The 22,459-nt window shown below is 37.4% G+C and overlaps 1 protein-coding gene across 4 annotated transcripts in view; it reads left to right on the plus strand.

The window, feature by feature from the left end:
- The first annotated feature begins 261 nt into the window (after positions 1 to 261).
- Positions 262 to 22,459, plus strand: part of Spast (spastin) — a 59,039-nt gene continuing 36,841 nt past the window's right edge. For 2 of the 4 annotated variants that reach the window (XM_026392023.2, XM_026392186.2), the window contains exons 1-3: positions 262 to 941; positions 12,676 to 12,762; positions 16,169 to 16,252. In XM_026392023.2, the coding sequence (XP_026247808.2) occupies positions 527 to 941; positions 12,676 to 12,762; positions 16,169 to 16,252 (586 nt within the window). In that variant the 5' untranslated portion in view covers positions 262 to 526. The remainder of the gene's footprint in view (positions 942 to 12,675; positions 12,763 to 16,168; positions 16,253 to 22,459) is intronic. The other 2 variants (XM_026392103.2, XM_026392253.2) reach the window with 1 other exon arrangement.

Genomic DNA, 22,459 nt, shown 5'->3' on the forward strand with positions numbered 1-22,459 from the left:
CAAGTCGCAAATCCTGCTTTGCGGGTGTATTACCAGGTTCCCTATTCTCATCCCACAGCAGCAGAGAAGTTGGACAAGCCTCTGGGGCTCAAGACCAATGCCGGCGGAACTACAAGTCGTGGACTGTAGTTCCCCGGGGAAGAAGTACAGAAGAGGAAGCTACACATGCGCATAGATCCCCAGGTCAACAAAGACGGCGGCGTGAGCGCGCGCCGAAGAAAGACACAGGAGGGCGTGCGCGTGCGCGTGTGCGGCCGCCACTCGCAGCTACTAGGAGGCAGAGGACACAGAGAGGGAGGGGCTGGGGTCACCGACCGCTGGAAGAACAGAAGGGGTTGTGCTCCAGGCCGGGGAAGGAGAAAGGGGCGGGGCCAGCGGGCAGCGCGTGGAGGTGTCGAGCTCCTGGGACCCGCCGGTGCGCGGGGGTCCGTGGCCCTCGCTGACGCCTTGGCCGCTGCTGCCACCGCTTGGTCGCCGTCGGTCTGCGGGAGGCGGGTTATGGCGGCCGCGGCAGTGGGCGCTGTGAATGAGTTCTCCGGGTGGACGAGGGAAGAAGAAAGGCTCCGGCGGCCCCAGCAGCCCGGTGCCTCCGAGGCCTCCGCCCTCCTGCCAGGCCCCCGCCCCTCAAGCTGCAGGGCCGGCCCCTCCGCCCCGGTCGCCGCATAAGCGGAACCTGTATTACTTCTCCTACCCGCTCATCGTAGGCTTCGCGCTGCTGCGTCTGGTGGCCTTCCACCTGGGGCTCCTCTTTGTGTGGCTCTGCCAGCGCTTCTCCCGCGCCCTCATGGCCGCCAAGAGGAGCTCCCGGGCCGCGCCGGCGCCAGCCTCGGCCTCGTCCCCTGCGCCGGAGCCGGGTGGCGAGGCCGAGCACGTTCGGGCCTTCCACAAACAGGCCTTCGAGTACATCTCCATTGCCCTGCGCATCGATGAGGACGAGAAAGGTAACTGGGGGTTGGGGGCGGTGGTCCAGGGAGGGCAACACCTGCGTTCCTTTCCTGCGGGAGGGGTGGTGCATCCCCAGATTTGGATCAGCTCCGGGACTCTTTGAGTTCCTGCAAATTGGGAATTCACAATTCCCAATTAAATCTCTCCCCTTTCAGGGCACCTCAGTTATCGACTTTGTTGCAGACACCATCCTTCTCCCTATACTTTTTCATGTCCCAAGTCTTTATAAGACACCCAGACAAGCTGGTGATAGTGACAGTTGTCCTAGAGTGACCACACGGATTCTTTCTAGCATTGTAAACCATGACTTCTCTGAGCCAGGTTTCCAAAAGTTTTTTTTTTTTTTTTTTTTTTTTGTACCAGAGATTGAATCAAGAGGCGCTTAAACATCAAACCACATCCTCGACCCTTTTCATTTTTATTTTTTTTTTGAGACAGGGTCTCACTAAGTTGCTTAGGGCCTTGCTAAGTTGCTGAGGCTGGCCTTGAACTTGGAATCCTCTCGCCTCAGCCTCCAGAGTCGCTGGGATGACAGGCGTGCGCCACCATGCCCGGCTTCCAAAAAATTTTTGCTATTGGAGAAGCTGGGTCTTGTTACAGATTTTATATATTTGTTGTATATGGACACAGTGCCTTTATATATTTTTATGTAGTACTGAGGATCAAATCCAGTGCCCCACACATGCTAGGCAAGCACTCTACCACTGAGCTACAACTACAGCCCCATTGTTACAGGTTTTTAATGAAAGCAAATACTGTAATGTCAGAATAAAAAGAACAGATGATTTAAGTTTTAAAGGAATACTTGAGTGTGATTACAGCTGAATTTGCTTTCTGTTTCATGATAGTCATCAATATAGTTGTATTTTAGCATAATACTATTGCCCTGGTTGCTTTGATTTTAATTAAATCAGTATTCCAAGGTAGCCTCTAAGTTTCTAAGTTGAAATGTTAAGTGAGTGAGTTGGATAAATTAATACATATTTTACAACAAAACCAAAAGCAGAGGTTTATGTTTCTATTATTACGTTTGGTACCAGGTCCTTTCTAGTATTTATTTATTTATTTATGAACCTTTATTTTTTATTTATTTATATTTGGTGCTGAGAATCTAACCCAGTGGCTCACACATGCTAGGCAAGTGCTCTACCACTGAGCCACAACCCCAGCCACTCTAGTTTTTATTTTGAGACATGGTTTTGCTAAATTGATGAGGATGGCCTCAAATTTGTGATCTTCCCTACAGGTGTGGGCTTGGGAGATTTATGTTTCTTTTTTCCTTTTTTTTTTTTTTGTGTGTGTGTGTGTTTACCTTTTTAAAATTTATTTTTATGTGGTGCTGAGGATCAAACCCAGGGCCTCATAGGTGCCAGGCAAGCACTCTACCACTGAGCCACAACCCCAGCCCCAGCCCCAATTTATTTTATGTTTAAAAATTTATTATTTAGTACTGGGAATTGAACCCAGAGGTGCTTTTTCCCTCTGAGCTACACCTCAGCCTTTAAAATTTTTTTAGTTTGAGATGGGTTCTTAATAAGTTGCTGAGGTTGGCCTTGAATTTGCACAGATGTATGTTTTCTAAATGAAAGCAAGAATACTACATTCTTCAGGTTTCATAACAGTTTTTTTGTGTTGTTGTTTAAATTCTGTGTGTCAGGCATTATGCTATCAACTTTGCTTGTGTTATTTAATCCTCACAGTTAACCCTATTAGGTGAAGGCAATATTGATATCAGCATTTTAGAGATGAGGGAACTGAAACTCAAAAGATTAAAGTGGGGGTACTGGGTGTTCTCATTGGTAGAGCCCATGTGTAGCATAAGTCAGGCACTGGGTTCAATTCCTAGTACCAGGAAAAAAAAGGCCGGGCGGGGGCTGGGAATGTGGCTTGTTGGTTAAATACCCCTGGGTTCAATCCCCAGTACCAAAAAAAAAAAAAAAAAAAAAAAAAAAAAAGAAAGAAAAAGAAATTATCTAAATAAAATTCTGTTTATTCCTAGTCTGTTTTAAGATACACATATTTAAAACAGCAGACTTTAAAACATTACTTGCCATAATTTAAAAATTCTGTATCCAACTTTGTGGATAAACATAAAATGTGGATAATATAAAATGCTTGTTAATATCTATTTTCCCAAGTTGAGGATAGTGAGTAGAAATCAAAGGTATCTTGGTAACTTTTACTCCTGAAAATTGCTGTGTATTAACCATTTTGAAAGGATTGATTTCAGACCTAATTTTCTTGGGCTTAATGATTCTGCTTTAATGTTTCCATGATTAGAATAAGGAAAGAATTAATCTAATAAGTGGACATTGAAATGATAACCTTTTTAAAAAAATGGACTTTTTTTTGTTTTTTTTGGTGGAGGGGTATTGGGGATTGAACTCAGGGGCACTCAACCACTGAGCTACATCCCAGTCCTATTTTGTATTTTTATTTAGAGGGAGGGTCTCACTGAGTTGCTTAGCACCTCACTGTTGCTGAAGCTGGCTTTGAACTCTAGATCCTCCTGTCTCAGCCTCCCAAGCTGTTGGTATTACAGTCATGCACCTTTGTGCCCTGCTGACATTACTTTTTAATAAATACATTTCACATTTCTCATCAAAAATATTTAGTAATGGTCTGGGGCTGTAGCTCAGTAGTAGAGCACATGCCTTACAGGTGTGAGGTCCTGGGTTCTATCCTCAGCACCACATAAAAACAAATAAATAATGTGTTCATCTACAACTAAAAAAATTTTTAAAAAATATTTAGTAGCATTTTCACTAAAGAGAGAAAAAGCCACTCTTAGGGACTTTATACCTTATTCTGTTTCAGGCTGTTCTTTTTTAAATTGTAGTTTATAGTTTCCTCAATGTTAAGTACAGTTAAACCTTATAAACTCACCTGGTATCTGGAATCACAAGATTATTGTTAGTTGTCTTGATGATAATTAAGGGATAATCAGTAAATGGATATTAAGTTATTGAAGAATGGCCTTCCCTAATCCTTCCTGCATCTTTTCCACAAACTTACTCTCTCTGTTCTACTTAATAGTGGTTCGGATTTCTGGCAAAGTATAGATTATCTATTTTTCTATACTAGTTTTCTTTATTTTTGACCTATAATAGCCCTGCCAAGCCAGTGAAGATATTAATATGCAGATGCAGCATTTTTTCCTCATTGTGAATTATTAATTACTTACACCAGCTGTAGAACAAAAAGTCTTTAAGCACAATCACATTCAGCAATTGTTCATTCTGATAAATGAGGAAACTAAAACTTCAAAATCTATAGTTTTCTTAGAGACTTAGATATTTTGCAGTTATATAAGTTTAGCATAGACATGCTGTACTTATTCACATATTTTCTGCTCCTCTTTATATATTTTTTGTTGTTAGAAGTTATGTTTTGTTTTTTGTTTTTAATGGTGTTGAGTATTAAACACAGAGCCTTGGTCATGGTAGGCAAGCACTCTGCCTCTGAAATTTATTTCTAGCCCTTAACTATTGTTGTTAAATGGACTTTGTCAGAATTCTCCAGTCAGTGATTGCCAAGATCACACCTGTGATTGAACAAGTGGGACTTGTTACTTATTCAAGCCAGGGAGAATACACACCATGTGGAACTGGGGTACTAGGAAGATCTATGGGATTTGGGATGATATTAGGTGATATCAAGGAGCAATTAAAGGAAGCAAGGTTTTGCTCTGGAGTTGGTGCTGTCAGGAATTAGTAATAATTCTATACTTTAGTTTTTAAATTCTGTCTACAAGGAAAAAAGACTAATGTGAGGGCTAAAGGTGTAATTGGTTAAAAAGCAAGGGTCCCTCAGCTGTAAGAGGGACAACAAGTTCAGTATTTCATGGATTGGACATGTTCATATTTTTTTAAAATATTTTTTTAGTTGTAGATGGACACAATACCTTCATTCTATTTGGTTTTATTTGTATGTAGTGCTGGGGACCAAACTCAGTGCCTCTTGCATACTAGGCAAGCACTCTACCACTCAGCCACAACCCCCCACCCAATGTTCATATTTTGTCTGTGTTTAAGTGTTATTATAAAGTGATATAGAGTTCCATCACCATTATACAGTGGCCTTATCTGATGTTGATATTCTTTGAAATTGTTCAGTAATTACTGGCTGTAAATGGCAGATCAGTTCCTACTTTAACCAAGGCCTAACTAATTACTAGGCCAGCTCCTGGATGTTGGAAGCTGCTTTTTATTTCTTAGCTCCAAAGTCTAATTTTACCCCTTTTCAGTTGCAGTACCTATCCAAATTGACATTTGAATCCTGACTATATAGCATTGGGCAAGTTACTGTGTGAGATAACATTTGTAAAGTGCTTAGTGCCCATGCATAGTAGGTTCTCAGTAAATAGGAACTACTATTATTTATTCAGCAGTCCTTTTAAGATTAGAGCCTCTTGAGGTTATATTAGAATATTGATTGGGCTGGGGTTGTGGCTCAATGGTAAAGCGCTCGTCTAACATGTACGAGGCCCTGGTTCGATCCTCAGCGCCACATAAAAATAAATAAATAAAGGTATTGTGTTCAACTGCGACTAAAAATATAAAATAAAATATTAAAAAAAGAATATTGATGAATCTTGAAACTAGTTTTTCTCTTTTCTTTTTTGTACTGGGGATTGAATCAGGGGCAGTCGAACACTGAGCCACATCCCCAGCCCTATTTTGTATTTCATTTAGAGACGGGGTCTCACTGAGTTGCTTAGGGCCTCCCTTTTGCAGACTGGCTTTGAACTCATTTTCCTCCTACCTCAGCCTCCCAAGCTGCTGGGATTACAGGCGTGTGCCCCCATGCCTGGCTTGCAGTTAGTTTCTGTTACTCTTTTTAGAATGCAATAGCAGCATAAAATGGGTTTGGAGAGGAAGTATCTAAAGAAACAAAATACTTGTGCTATTTGTGGTTCTTAGACATTAAAAAAAAAGGAATTCTTCTATCCTCACATCTCAATTAGTATCCATGTTTATATATTATAAAAAATTAGAAGTGGATTTTTTGTGCTCATACATAAATATAAGATCTTGGTATAGAAAATACAACTTCATTTGTGTAATGTGTCAAAATGCATTTTATTGTCATTTATAACTAACTAGAACAGATAAAAAATAAAATAAAGAATTTGGAAAATACACAGAATATTAAAATTGTCCAATACCCATAATAAATACACAGGTTGGGGGAGTGGCTTATTTGTTTTGTTTTTTATTTTTCTCTTTTTTTCCCCCTTGCTATTGGGGATTAAAATTAGAAGCATTCCCACCAGTGAGTTAAGTCCCCAGACTTTAAAATTTATTTTTACAGTATTGGGGTTAACCCACAGTGCTCTACCAGTGAACTGTATCGCAGTGCTTTTTAATTTTATTTTCTTTTATGGTACTGGGTATTGAACTCATGGTGCTTAATTGAGCCACATTCCCGCCCTTTTTATTTATTTACTTTTTAAAATTTTGAGACAGGTTCTCAATAAATTGCTTAGGATCTTGCTAATTTGCTGAGGCTGGCCTTGAACTTGCATTCCTCTTACCTTAGCCTCGTAAATTGCTGAGAATTCAGGTGTGTGCCTGGCTTAATTTTGCTGATCTTGAGCTTTACAAATGAAATCATCTGGTATGTGTTCTTCATGTGCTGAACATTATCCTTGTCAGACTAATCAATGATGTTATATGTGGCAGTGGATCATTTTCATCGCTGTATGCCAGCGATTGGCCAACTGCCTGTGAAGGGTCATTTGCCTTTTTAAAATATTATTATAGTAGTAAAATATACGTAACATAAAGTTCATCATTTTAAGTGTAGGTTCACTGGTATTAAGCACATTCACAGTGTTGTGCCGCTATCACCACTATCCATTTCTACAACTTTTTCATCATCCAAACAGAAATTCTGTACCCTTTAAACAGTAACTTCCCAATAGGTGCTCCCTATTCTCCCTTTCCCAGTTCCTGGTAACCTCTCTTCTATTTTCTGTCTCTGAATTTGCCTAGTCTGGGTATCTCATTGGTGGAGTCATACAGTATTTACCATTTTGTGTCTGGTTTATTTCATATAATTTCTTTTTTTTTTTTTTTTTGTACTGGAGCTGGGTGGAGGCTTTACCACTATGTCACATCCCTAGCCCTTTTTCATATTGGCACTGGGGATTGAACCCAGAGGTGTTCAACCACTGAACCACATTCCCAGCCCTTTTTTTTTTTTTGAGAGAGAGAATTTTTAATATTTATTTTTTAGTTGGCGGACACAACATCTTTGTTGGTATGTGGTGCTGAGGATCGAACCCGGGCCGCACGCATGCCAGGCGAGCACGCTACCGCTTGAGCCACATCCCCAGCCCCCCTTTTTCATATTTTTATTTAGAGGTAGGTCTCATTAAGTTGCTTAGGGCCTTGCTAAGGTGCTGAGGCTGGCTTTGATCCTCTTGCCTCAGCCTCCTGAGCCACTAAGATTACAGGTGTGTGCCATCATACCCAGTTTATTTTCTATTTTGAGACAAAGTCTTGCTAAGTTGGTTAGGGACTTGCTCAGTTGCTGAGGCTGCCTTGAACTTGTGATCCTCTTGGCTCAGCCTCCTGAGTTGCTGGGATTATAGGCATGTGTCATTTTGCCTAGCAGCATGTTTTCAAGATTTATCCTTATTGTAGCAATTATCAGATTTTCGTTCTTTTTTTTTTTTTTAAGTCTGAATAATATTCTGTCATCTGTATATATAAACATTTTGTTTATCCATTTTGGACATTTGGGCTGTTCCCATGTAATGAGGATAATTCTGATATGAATATCAGTATATTACCAGTGTATAAGTATTAGTTTGAGTGCCTGCTTTTAGTTTTTAGGGTGTGAAACCTAGGAGTGGGATTACTGGATCATATGGCAACTCTGTGTTAACTTTTCAAACTTTCAAATTTTTCCATAAAGGCTATACTATTTTCTCTTCCCACTGGCAGCATACAAAGGTTCCATTTTCTCCACATTTGTTATATTCTATTTTATCAGATTTTTCTTGATTCTTGAGATTGAATCCAGGGGCACTTTACCACTGAACTATATCCCCAGTCCTTTTTATTTTTTGTTTTGATACAGGGTATTGCTAAGTTTGATTATCTCCCTAAATTGCCCAGTCTTACCTCATACTACTTGTGATCATCCTGCCTTAGCCTCCCAAATTGCTGGGATTATAGGCATGTACCACCACACTTGGCCTTTCTTTCTTTTTTTCTTTTTTTTTTTTAAATAGCCACCCTACTACATAGAGTGGTATCATTTGACTTGTAGGTTGGACATCTTTTCATGTGATTAATGGCTATTTGTGTATCTCATTTTGAGAAATGTCTATTCAGGTCTTGTGTGTGGGTTTGTGTGTATGTATGTATATGTTTTTGTGGTGTGGGAGATCAAATCCAGGGCTTTGTGTGTGCTAAGGAAGAGCTGCTACTGAGCCATACAGCTTCTTTTGTCCATTTTTTTAACATCTTTATTTAATTTATTTATTTTTATGTGGTGCTGAGGATCGAACCCAGAGCCTTGCATGTTCGAGGCAAGCACTGTATCGCTGAGCCACAACCCCAGCCCCCTTTGTCCAACTTTAAATTTAATTGTTCTTATGTTGTTGAGCAATTAGTACATATTTTAAACAACTACTCGATTCTGCCATGTGACTGGATTTGAACTTTGGACCATAGTTTGCTAACTCCTGCCTTAGATAATGTAATTTATTTATACTTCATATTATTGGTTAATAATTTTAAACTACAACAAGAAGTAGTTGTAAGTTCCTGCCACCCCAATTCTTTTTCTAAAAATATTTTTAGTTCTAGATGGAAACAAAACAAAATTTAATTAATTAATTTATGTGGCGCTGAAGATCGAACCCAGTGCCTCACGCATGCAAGGCAAGTGCTCAACCACTGAGCAACAACCCCAGCCCTGCTTTCTTGATTTGATGTAGTTTGGTTATTTGAGTATGAGTTATTTGACATTGTTGGGTAAGAGGGAAATGTGTATGGAAATTTAGGAACTGTTGGGAACTATATTAAAGTAACTTTGAGACCTTTGTGCACTGGAGACCATTGGAAGATTTGATTTTCCTACCTTAAATTCACCAAAGGATGCGCAGTGGAGGTTATGGTCTGTAGTTTGCCAACTCCTAATGTAAGAGACTGAAGTAATTTAATTTGAATGTGGACTTCAGTCATTTACAGGCTAGAACTAGTTCTTCATATTCAGTGATGCAGGGTCTCAACCATGTTCCTTTGCCATAACTGCTTCTCTTTAGCATCTCTGGAATTATTATTATTATTATTATTTTGTCAGCTTAGTTATATGAGTTTGTGGGAAGTTCTGCTTAGTTGTTGGCCAATTCTGCTTTCAGAATTGCCGATGAGTTCAAGTAGGAAAGTATAGTGCCCTGGGGGGTGGGAATAGGAAAGATAGTAGAATGAATCAGACGTAACTTTCCTGTGTTCTTATATGAATACATGACCAATGGAACTCCACATCGTGTACAACTACAAAAATGCCAAGTTATACTCCATGTATGTATGATATATCAAAGTATATTCTACTGTCATGTATAACTAAAAAGAACAAATTTAAAAATTCAGATCTTTTCATGGAAACATAAAAAAAAAAAAGTGCCCAAAGTGCCATACTTGATTCTGTTGGCTTCCTTTTTCCCCCATAGTTTGGCATTTTTTAAAATGATAACCACTATAAGAATAGAATAATAGCCATTCTAATGGGTGTGAAGTGGTCCCTCTTTTCCAAATTTTAGTAATTTTCATTGTTTTGGGATCTCTCCCATTCTTTCTTGAAGATGTTTTTAAAACAGAGCTCTTCTAGTTTTTCTCTTCTTACTATTATAATAAAAAATTTAGTTCTGGGATCATAATCCAAGCTAATCTGTATATACAAATCTTGGAATATTATACTTTTTAAAAAATCAGATTTATTGAGGTAGTTATGCACAGTAAAATTTACCTGGTGTAAGAGTATAGTTCAGTGAGTTCTGATAAATAGTTGGGTAACCAACACCACATATTCAATATGTTGAATGTTTCATCACAGCAAAAGTTTCCTTGTATCCTTTCTAGTAATTCCCCTCAGCTCCTGGCGATCACTGATATGATCTGTCCCTATAGTTTTGGGCATCTTTTTACGAATTTATTGGTCGTTTATGTCTGTTTTTTGGCAAATATGTAGTAATTCATTCTTCTGCCTATTCTTCTTTATTTATTCTTTTTTGTGGTAGTGGGGATTACCCAGGTGCGGTCTACCTCTGAGCCATGTTCTCTCCCTTTTTAAATTTTATTTTTGAGACAGGGTCTCTCCAGTAGCCCAAAATGGCCTTGAACATGTGATCCTCCTGCCTCAGCCTCAGGTAGCTGGGATTACAGGCATGTGCCTCCATGCCTAGGTCACTTTTGTTTTTAAAATTTTAAGCAAATATGATATTGTTACAAATATTCTCACCACTTACATTGCAAATGCTATTATACTATTTTCTCCTTTTTTTCAAATTAAGAATCCCAAAATACATGTAAACAGATATTTTCTTTATTGAAAACAGGAAGATGAGCATCCAAACGTTTTGAGTTGATTTATAACAAACTCTTAATAATTTCTTCATGTGTCATTATTGAGTATGTATTAAACACTTATTCTCTATCAGGCACAGTAAAAAATACTATTGATAGTGTAAGAAGAAATTGGAACTGAGAGAACAGCTTAGCAGTAAAGCACCTGCTAATCATGCACAAGGCCCTGGGTCCAATCCCCAGCACTGCCACCCCCACCCCACCCCCCAAAAAAGAAATTACATACAAGAAACTGGTTAGTGATTTATTTTCAGGATAAAGAAATGAAGGGTTAAGATGTACACACTCATGAGATAACATTTTTTGGTTGCTGTATGTGATGTTTATTTAAAAAAAATCTTTCTCTATGTTATCAAAACACTCATGATATTTATTTTTAAATTTCATATTATAAAGAATTACGTGGAGATGGGGTGCTTAACCACTAAGCTACATCCCCAGCCCTTTTTTTGTTTGTTTATTAGAGATAGGGTCTTGCTGAGTTGCTGAGTCTGGTTATGAACTTGAGGTCCTCCTGCTTCAGCCTCCTAAGCCACTGGGATTACATGCTTGCACCACAACACCCAGCTTTGTTTTGATTTAATGGCATCATGAGATGAGAAAAATGAAAAGTGTTTTTTTATATATGTAAACAGATATTTTCTTTATTGAAAACAGGAAGATGAGCATCCAAACGTTTTGAGTTGCAGGCTTGCACCACCATACCCAGCTTTGTTTTGATTTAATGGCATCATGAGATGAGAAAAATGAAAAAGGTGGTTTTTGTTTTGTTTTGTTTTTGTACTGAGGGTTGAACTGAGGGACACTGGACCACTGAGCCACATCCCCAGCCCTATTTTGTATTTTATTTAGAGACAGGGTCTCACTGAGTTGCTTAGTGCTTGAAGTTGCTGGGGCTGGCTTTAACTCGTGATCCTTCTGCCTCAGCCTCCTGAGCTGCTGGGATTATAGGTGTGCACCATCACGCTTTTTTTAATCAGTGATTTCTACCTTTGCTTTACTGTATTCCATTACTAGCCACTCATGAGGCTTTGCAGAGTCCACAGACTAAGAAATTAATTTTCAAAATGAGATTTGCACATAATTATTACTTTGTAGATGCATGCTAAACATACTGACTATGCTGAATTTTTAAGTTCTTTTTAGGTTTAACTTAGAACAAGAATTAATGTTTTAAACCAGTCACTTGATTCAAAGAAAGTAGATTTATGCTTCTAAATACCACACTTGTAATCTTATATACCATTTTTTTATGATGTAATCATATGTTAAGTAGAAATTTGCTTTAGCAAGAAGGCATCTAGGGGCTGGGGATATGGCTCAAGCGATAGCACGCTCACCTAGCATGCGTGCGGCCCGGGTTCGATCTTCAGCACCACATACAAACAAAGATCTTGTGTCTGCCGAAAAACTGAAAAATAAATATTAAAAAAAAAAGAAAGAAAGGAGGCATCTAACAATGAACACATTATGTAAGATTGGATATAAACTGTGCTTTTTTCCCCTCATTTACTGAAATCTTGTTTATATTTTACAACATTATATGTTATGAACTATTTATTTAAAATAAGTTTCCCCTAAATGAAATTGATTTCACTAGTATAACCTTGCAGTGGTTATAAGCATTACTGCAATGAGACAGTGAGTAAAATGGATTCTCAGTCCTAAAATTTTGAAGAACATGTGACTATATCACTTCTCCCCCCCCTTGAAGATTCACATACATATTAAGATGTCAAAAGGACTCAGAAGTAGCCAGGCACGGTGGCATACACCTGTAACCCAGCATCTTGGGAGGCCAAGACGGGAGAATTGTAAATTTAAAGCCAGCCTCAGCAACGTCGAGGTGCTAAGCAGCAATTTGGAGACAGGAGATCCTGTCTCCAAATAAAGTACAAAAATAGGAAAATAGGGCTGGGAATATTGCTCAGTGGTAAAGTGCCACTGAGTTCAATCCCTGGTACCAAAAAAAAAAAAAAAAAAAGACTCAGAAGTCATAGTAATGTTTTTCAAACTTATTGATCACAACCTACTTTTCTTGTAGTGTCTGTCAGTGGTATGCTTTGGGAAATAAATGGCATACTCTTCATGTTTGTGATACATACAAATAATGATTTCTATTTTGAAGCAGGACAGAAGGAGCAAGCTGTGGAATGGTATAAGAAAGGTATTGAAGAACTAGAAAAAGGAATAGCTGTTATAGTTACAGGACAAGGTAAGGTTATGTTTATATTTATTTACAGCCATCCCAAATATACAGCCATCCCCTCTTATCCACCAGGCCCCTAGTGGATGCCTGAAACTGCAGACATTACCAAGCCACATATACTATGCTAATAGCCAGCATGACTTCTTAAAGTGCAGTGTAGATATGGTGAAAAAAGGCATGATTCCTGTCCTGGGTGGGACAGACAGGACAGGGTGAGATTTTATCTTACTACTCTGAACAGGGAGCAGTTTAATACTTATTACCTGTATGTTTTTGAAATTTTCCATTTAATATTTTTGGACTGCAGTTGACCACAGGTAACTGAAACTGCTGAGAACAAAACCATGGTTGGGGACAAGGGCATATGATTTCCCTGGTTTTAAATCTATTTATCTTAATAAAGGCATTTCTAACCTTTTTGTGTGTGGTAGGGAGAAGGTCCTCGAGATTGAACCCCATTGGTACTCTACCACTGAGCTATATCCTAACCCAAAATTTTAAGATCCTCAAACTTGTGATCCTCCTGCTTTAGAATCCCGAGTTGCTGGAAATACAGACATGCACTACTGCACCTGGCTAAATATTTTTAGATGTTAATATTAACATTGGTAGACATACAGTTTATTACCTATTCTAAAAATGAAGTTGTAACCAATATGCACAAACTTGTTTACCCATAGTAGTCAGGCAACAGCTACTATATTACTTGTGTCCTTCTTAGAGTTTTCTATTGGTTATCAGACATATATTTTAGCCGTGTTTTTGACACCCAGTCCTTTCTTTATTATCAAGGAGAAAAGGAACAGTTAATCCACAAATGCCCTTTGCACTTGTGTGTAATGCTCCTCCAGCCCCGTACTGGAGATTGACCCCAGGATCTTGCATCGTGCTAGCCAAGTGCTCTACCTTTTAGCTACATCCCCCAGCCTGATAATACATCTTAACTGTATGTTAGTTAGTAAATGTCTTATTTTGATTTATATTTGGCTTTTAAAAACAAAACCAGCCAGGCACAGTGGTACACAACTGTCATCTCAGCAACTTGAGAGACTGAGGCAAGAGGATCCATCTCAAGTGTGAGGCCAGCCTGGTCAATTTAATGAGACCCTGTCTCAAAACAAAAAATTTTAAAAAGGATTAGGGATATAGCTCAGTGGTAGGGTACCCTCAGTACCAACAAAACAAACCCAAACCAGTTATTTCTCATCTTTTCTATTACATCAAATTAAAATTAGAGCTCTGGCCAGGCATGGTAGCACGCACCTGTAATCCCAGCAGTTCAGGAGGCTGAAGCAGGAGGATTACAAGTTCAGAGCCAGTCTCAGAAACTTAGTGAGGCTGTAAGCAACCTAGTGAGACCCTGTCTGATAAAGGGCTGCGAATATGGCTAAGTGGTTAAGTGCCCTTGGGTTCAACCCTGGTACATACATACATACATACATACATACATACATACATATATACATAAAATTATAGTCTAATATCTTTAAATACATTTATTGCATACTTTACCACATGCCCAAGCATCATTTTTTAAGTGCTTCATATGCAGTATCTTTTTTTTTTTTTTTTTGTAGTTGTAGACTGACATAATGCCTTTATTTTATTTGTTTTATTTTTATGTGGTGCTGAGGATCGAACCCAGTGTCTCATGCACGCTAGGCAAATGTTGTGCCACTGAGCTACAGCCCCAGCCCTGTAGTATCTCTTAATTTTCTCTACAATTCAATGCTCTGTAGCTGTTAGTATCTTTATTTTTCAGATGAATAACCTGAAGTATAGAGAAGTACATTACTTAAGGTCTCTTGGCTAGCAAGTGATAAAGTCATGATGTGAACCCAAGCAGTAATTGATAGTCAAAGCCTGAATTCTTAAATAACATGTAATGAGTGTAGTATAGTATGTGAGTGACACTGTTAAATAGAGACATGTTACTTAATAGCAGGAATACATTCCAATAAATGTGTCATTACACAATTTTCTCATTGTGTGAACATCTCTGAGCATACTTACACAAACCTGGATGATACAGATCAATCATTCTATATGATTTTTGATGCAATCAAAGGATAATGGTAAACATGAGTTATGTGAGATTGCTACCTGTATAGTAGTAAATTTTTTTAATATATATTTTTTAGTTGGAGATGGACACAATACCTTCATTTTATTTATTTTTATGTGGTGCTGAGATTCGAACCCAGTGCCTCATGTGCGAAGGCAAGTGCTCTGAAACTAAGCCACAATCCCAGCCTCAGTAAATTTTTTATAACTAAAGAAAGTATAATATAGAAGTGTGGTAAATAAAACAATAGCATAGTTTTTTGTTATTAACAAGTATTATTTATACTATATGAACTATATTTATATACTACTGATAGCAGAGTAGGTTTGTTTATACCAGCTTCTTTGGAACTTTTGTCATGTGTTTAGCTATTGTTAATCAAACTGACATTATGCAGCACATGACTATACTTCAGTTTATCATAGCTAAAATACATTCAGAAGCAAAAAGTATAATATTAAGTTACAAAAAAATTCAGTATTTCAGTTAAGAATCAGTAGATGTTTTTGGGTAGCTAGATGACTCTACTATCTAATATTAGTTAAACTCTAGTAATTGTAATGTGTCCAGTATCTACCCTGTTTTCTTCCTTTCCCTTTTATATTTTGACTACTTCTGTAGCTACTGGTCTCCTGTATAAGAGAAAGCAGAATAAAACATAAATATGGGTGTGTAGGCCTTTGAGAGACTTTAAAGAACATGACTATGAATTATGTGAAAAATATATTTGCAGCTGTCAACTACATGGAGAATATTAGAAGAAAATTAATTTGTTATAAGAAAACCAGTATTTCATCAATAAAAAATGCCTTCTGTTGCATCACAAAGAGAAAAAACTGTTAATTGAACTATGATACAGTTTCTATTTAGGGATTAGAATTTTGATTTCAATTTTATTGAGTAGAATGTATTAGTCTTAATTTGCTATAGTAATAGTGTTAATATCTGTGACAGATGTGTGCATGGACAGGCAATGACAAACTATGTTCTGACTGCAGCCAGGTTGATAGCATTAGTAAGTTGGCAGTGATGATAAAATGAATCCCAATTTGAAATGTAGGTAAGAAATATCATAGGTTTCATTAAAAAAAAAAAAAAGTGATAGGTTTCATGAATTGTGTATGAAATACATAACCACAGTAGGTCAGAACCATCATTACATGGCTTCAATAGTATTATTTGAAAATATCAAAATTTATTAGCTATTATTTGAGCACATTAATTTCTTTGTAAAGACTTTGACTCTTCTTGATTAAATTGGGCTGATCTATTATCTGGAAACAATATTAGTAGAGAAAGGTAGATATTTTAATTCATCTTTTTTTGTTTGTTTGTTTTCTTTTTTAGGTGAACAGTGTGAAAGAGCTAGACGCCTTCAAGCTAAAATGATGACTAATTTGGTTATGGCCAAGGATCGTTTACAACTTCTAGGTATCAGTTAATGTGTAATTGGATATGAGATGTATTTGAAATATATGTTTAATGAATGTCTTAATTGTAGATAGAAGTAGATTAGTAATTGAAATGTGGCCTAAGCTTTTTTTTGTTTGTTTGTTTTAAATATGCTCAGGGTTTCCAAACATAAACTAAATCAGAAAGAAGAATATTTCTAAGTGTCTATTAGCTTTGATAATAATCAGTTCATGGCCATTCTTGATTTATTCATATCAGGGGCAGGCAAACTGCAGTCAATGGACAAACCCAACTTGCTGCCTATTATTATGATAGCTTTATCGATCACACAGGCACTTCTGTTTCTCTTTTTTTTTAAGAGAATTTTTTTTTTTTTAATGTTTATTTTTTAGTTTTCGGCAGTCACAACATCTTTGTTTGTATGTGGTGCTGAGGATCGAACCCGGGCTGCACGCATTCCAGGCAAGCGCACGAGCCACATCCCCAGCCCAACACTTCTGTTTCTTTATGTATTAGCCGTGACTTTCATGCTACAGTGTCAGAATGGAATAATCCATACAGAGATCATACAACCCTCAAAACCTAAAATATATAATACCTGGTCTTTTATAGAAAAAGTTTAATATATAGGACTACCTGCTTTGCTTTTCTTCTTGCATTTTGTGTGTTGAAACCAGGTCTTTGTCATATAGTTTTCCCTGCATTCTGACTGTTGTTGCATACATCTGTGTGGTGTTTTTAATTTTTATTTATTTATTTATTTATTTATTTACTTACTTACTTAGAGAGAGAGAATTTTAATATTTATTTTTTTAGTTTTCGGTGGACACAACATCTTTCTTTGTATGTGGTGCTGAGGAATCAACCGGGGCCGCACGCATGCCAGGCGAGCGCTCTACCGCTTGAGCCACTTCCCCAGCCCTGTATGGTGTTTTTTAACATGCTTTTCTGTCTTTCCTGTAAATTGATTGTTGAATATAGAACACTGATTAGATTGAAAGTTGATTTTAATTTTTTAATGACAGGACTTCTTCATAGATGGCTATATATGTGTTCATCAGTAGTTCTTCCATCTTCTTATAAGATGAGCAGAAGTTAACTAAGGCCTGATGACGTTTTAATTCTATCATTCTGTCAGAATTCATTAGCTGAAATGATATAAGGTTTTTTTTTTTTCTGTTTGTTTTTTTTTTGGGGGGGGGGAATACCAGGGATTGAACCCAGAGTCATATCTGCAACCCTTTTTTTTGGGGGGGGGTACTAGGGATTGAATTCAGGGATACTCGACCACTAAGCCACATCCCCAGCCCTATTTTTTATTTTATTTTGAGACAGGGTCTCACTGAAATGTTTAGCACATCTCTGTTTAATCTAATTTTTAAATAAGGCTAATAGATAATATCTACCTCCTATTTGTGACCATTGTGTTATTGAAGGAACTTAACCTATAGTAAGTACTTTTAAAATGTTGAGGATTTTTCAGCTGTGCTGGTGATCAAACCCAGGGCCTTTCACAAGGTCAGCAAGCATTCTACCACTGAGCTAACCTCCAGCCCCATAATATTGGTTTTTATTTTTATTTTTTTTAAATCTGTCTACCTCCCCTGCTTTAGTAGAAAAATATTTACATGTCTGTGTACTTATTTACTTATTTTGTAGTTGTTTTTTTTTTCCCTATGTAGTTAAAAAACCAACCTTCACTACAGAGGGCTAACAAGATAATGTTCCCTGACTTCTGTGGCTGAAAGGGTTTTCCTTTTTACTTCCTTTATAAAGGCTATTATATATCAAATATAATTAAAAGTTAGGGCTGGAGAATGGTACAGTGCTTGCCTAGCAGGTGTGAGGCCCTGTGTTTGATCCCCTGCAATACACATATGTCATGTGTGTGTGTTTATATATAATAAAATATTATATCAAAGGTTGTCATAGTAAAATAGTTAATTGTTCTAGTAGGTAATTTATATGTGTTTTAGCTATGAAGCCTTTCAAAGTATATTTAAAGTGTCATATGATGCAGAATAAATATGATTATGGAACAGTTTGTAACATGTTTCAAATTGAATGGGTTGACTTTTATCTTTTATTTAAAGTTCTGATACAGTATAATATTAAAAGTATATTGTCAATTATAGACCTCTTTTCCCCTTCTTGTTTTGGGGGATTAAACCCAGACCTTTACATATACTAAGCATGTTCTCTAACTGAGCTATATCCCCAGCCATTTTTATTTTGAGATAGTATCTTGCTAAGTTGTCCAGGTTGGTCTTGAGCTTGAGATCTTTCTGCCTCAACTTTGTGAATAACTAGTATTGCAAGCATGAACCACCACACCCAGCTGTATATATGCTTATTTTTCAATGTGACTTTGTAATTTATTTGCATTATTAGAAGATAGGACAAAAAGAATACAACATAAAGCTAGCTATTAAAATAATACTTTGTATGTTTTGAAATGGGTATCTGTTTTCATTCTCAAAAAAATATTTATAAAAGATATTACTTGCATATTGCAGTGTTAGGGATCAACCCCACAGCCTTATACATATTAGGTAATGAGAGAGATGTTACTTTAAAAATAGAGAGGAGATACCAGGTGTGGTGGCACGTGCCTGTAATCCCAGAAACTCTAGAGGCTGAGGCAGGAGGATCACTGTTGGAATAGCAACAGTATTATTCAGTGTTAATCAGGAATATCACAAGTTGGAGGCCAGCCTCAGCAACTCAGCTAGACCTGTCTCAAAATTTTAAAAATGGGCTGGGGATGTAGCTCAGTGATAAAGCACCTCTGGGTTCAAGCGCCAGTACAAAAACAAAAATAACAACAACAACAACAAAAAAAACCTGCAGAGGGTGGATCAAAAAGCAGACATTAACATATTCCTGTCTTCCAAGAACTGACAAGGTGTGGGAGTGGTGATACAAAAGTAGTAAAATAAACAAAAAACTGTACAGTTGCATAGTAAAGCATATTTGTGTTAAAATCTATGCTGGTTAAAAATCATTTTCCTAGAGGTGTGGTACCAGATGAATGGGGAGAATGATCCTGTGAGTTCCTCAAACAGACTGGTTTGAGAGGGAACAGCCTCTCTGATAAAGGTGGGGAGACTTTATTTATCTTGGGGTTAGTGATAATGAAAGCTAGAGTAAAGCTTAACTGCATAAGAAAGATAATTTGGCATTAGCATTTTGATATTCCTGATGGTTACACTTCATTAAACATCAGTTTTCTTATGTCTCTCTGTTCTATGCTAGGTATAGTGCCAAGAGATATAAACTGAATTTACTTGTTAACTCAGCAAATACTTGATGATGACTATGTGGTAAGCTCTGTTTTAGGCATTTGGGATATAGACAAGGATCCGACCTCCATAGAGTTTGTATTCCATCCAGGAGAAGACAGTATTTGAAAACATAAATGATAAGTTAAACAGTATTATAGAGGAAAAGTAAAACAGTAGGAGTGGATTGGGAGGTGCTTTGAGTTTTTAGTTTTGAGCAGGATGGTCAGGGTATTCTTTTTTGTGAAGGTGATATGAGTTACGCAGGAGGATATGTAGGAGAAGAATGGTTACAGAGAAGTAAGCGCCCGTGCCATTCCTTGAAGGAACATACCTGGTATGTTTGTGAAGCAGTAGAGACCACTGTACGTACAAGTAAAGTGTTAAAATAGATGAGGTCAGAGAACTAATGGGGGCAGAGGCTGTCATAACACATGGGGCTTGGATAGGCCACCATGAGGATTTGAATTTTTACGATCTGTGAAAAGAAGAGCAGCTATAAGGAATTGGGAGAAAGAAATGGCATAAGCTGGCATAAGACTTAAGTTTTAGGAATATTGCTCTGATTGTCGGGTTGCATGTAGACTATGAGGGATGAACCAGGGAGATCAGGTAGGACACTGTTACGACAATCTGAGAAAAATAATGGTGGCTTGGGCCAGCATGTAGTAAGAAAAAATGGCAATAGGTAGTTGAATTATAATATTTGAAGGTTGAACAATTTACTGGTATATTGGTTGCAGTTCTTCTGTTTAAGGATCTTATAATGGGAGAAACAGACACAAAAGTCATCATCATTGTATGTAGCATGAGCATATGTACATATTTTATAGGAGTAGAAAACAGATACCTGAGAAAGCAACCTAGAAGAAGTGAAATCTAAAATGCAGATATTAAAAGATAAATAAAAGTTATTAAATAACTCAAGAAAAGACATCTCTGGAAGAAACAGCAGCTTGAACAAAGTCTCAAGGGCAGGGTTGGGGATATAGCTCAGTTGGTTGAGTGCTTGCCTCACATGCACAAGGCCATGGATTCAATCCCCAGTACCACACACACACACACACAAAGAAAAAAACGGGTTGGGCTGGAGTTGTGGCTCAGTGGCAGAGCGCTTGCCTAGCATGTGTGAAGCTATGGGTTCGAGTCTCAGCACTGCATATAAATAAATAAAATAAAGGTCTATCAACGACTAAAAAAGAAAAAAAAAATATATATATATATATATATATATATAGAGAGAGAGAGAGAGAGAGAGAGAGAGAGACAGACAGACAGACACACTGACACTCAAGGGCAAGAAATAGCATGATGAGTAGGGAAATGTAGGTGCTGATAGAGCATAAAGTAGAGATTACTCAGCATAGGAGATGGAGACAGATCGTGGATGACCTGGATTATCGTTTAAAGGAGCTTGAGGTGCAGTCTGGGCATTTGGAAGTCATTAAGGGTTTTAAGAAGAAGGGTTATGTGTTAATATTCTCCCTCAGAGTATATCAAATAGATGATTATGTAGGGTTTGGGTATGGGTAGTTCATGAATCACTGTTTTAATTAATTATTTTTAAAAAATTATTTTGTGGTACTCGGGATAGAACCCAGGATTCATGCATGCTAGGCAGGCACTTCACCATTGAGCTATATCCCCAGCCCATCACTGTTTTAATTTAAATCATCAATTAGTCTGTAAAACCAATTCATTCTAAAAAGAAACAGTATTTTTTGGGAGTGGGGGGTGCTGGGGATTGAACCCAGAGTCTTGTTCTGTTAAGCAAATGCTCTACCACTGGGCTACATCCCCAGTTGTTTACCCTTTTTTTTTTTTTTTAAACAGAAATGAATTGGAGTAGAATCATAGTAGCAGTATACTGCTATAGTGTATGTGTATGGTTCCACACAAATAAATATAAACTCTTTGTACTTAAAAAAAGCAAGTTCTATGACTTTTTGTTCCCAATTAATGTGAAAAGAAACTGTTTAATTACTGTTTACTGTATCATGAATGTCTGTGAACTTTTTGTTACATTTAATTGAAGTGAGTATTAACTGATAAAGATGACTTATACAGATCAGTATTTTTTTTCTAATTTATGCTCTTAACACAAGTGGACTGTGTCTCATTATGGCAATTTAAAGAGTATTATTGAGAAAAATCAAATGACCTACCTGTTAGCTAAGCAAAAAAAAAAAGTCTCCAAGGTATATTGTATCAGCCAGTTCTAGAATACAAAAGGTGTGCAGTACTTTGTGCTTTGTGTAGAAAGGGTAGCTGCTATTTAACCTGTCCCAGAGGCATGTGTTGTTGTACCATAAACCAAGCATGGCGCCTGCTTGTCTGACCTTAGAAATAAAAGTTTGAGTTAGTATGTATGAGCTACTCCCCTGCCCCCTTTTATATTCTGGAGATCAAATCCAGGGTTTTGTGCATGGTAGGTAAGTGCTCTATCACTGAACTAAACCTCTACCCTCTGTGCTACAGTTTTAAATGTGTTCAATGACTTGCTAGTAAAGAAAATAAACTGTTATGGGAACTTGGACTATTCAGCAAAATAAACATGATAAAAACAGCCTCTATTACAGGTGAAGCAGAGTACCTACTTTATTATGTACATTATCTAATCTTTGAGAATTCTTAGAAAACTGAGGTTAAAAGCATGGTCGTATCATTAGTAAGTGGTGGAGCAAAGTATGCATTAGCTATCATATTAGATTGACTAATAAGAAAGAGAGTGCAACAGTGGTGGAGAATACCAAAAATCAAACTGCTGCTTTCTTGGGCTTTTGGTGTCAGATTTAGAGACTCAAGACAGTTGCAGGGTTTTTGCTGTTTGAGGTAGAGGTAGGATTGAAATAATCATGAATTGATTTATTTAATAAGTATTACCATATACACACATGCCACAAAATTTAAAAAATTCAAGTATGAATGGCATCCATTTTGAACT

Source organism: Urocitellus parryii, chromosome 12 (assembly GCF_045843805.1).
Source record: "Urocitellus parryii isolate mUroPar1 chromosome 12, mUroPar1.hap1, whole genome shotgun sequence".
Taxonomy (NCBI): domain Eukaryota; kingdom Metazoa; phylum Chordata; class Mammalia; order Rodentia; family Sciuridae; genus Urocitellus; species Urocitellus parryii.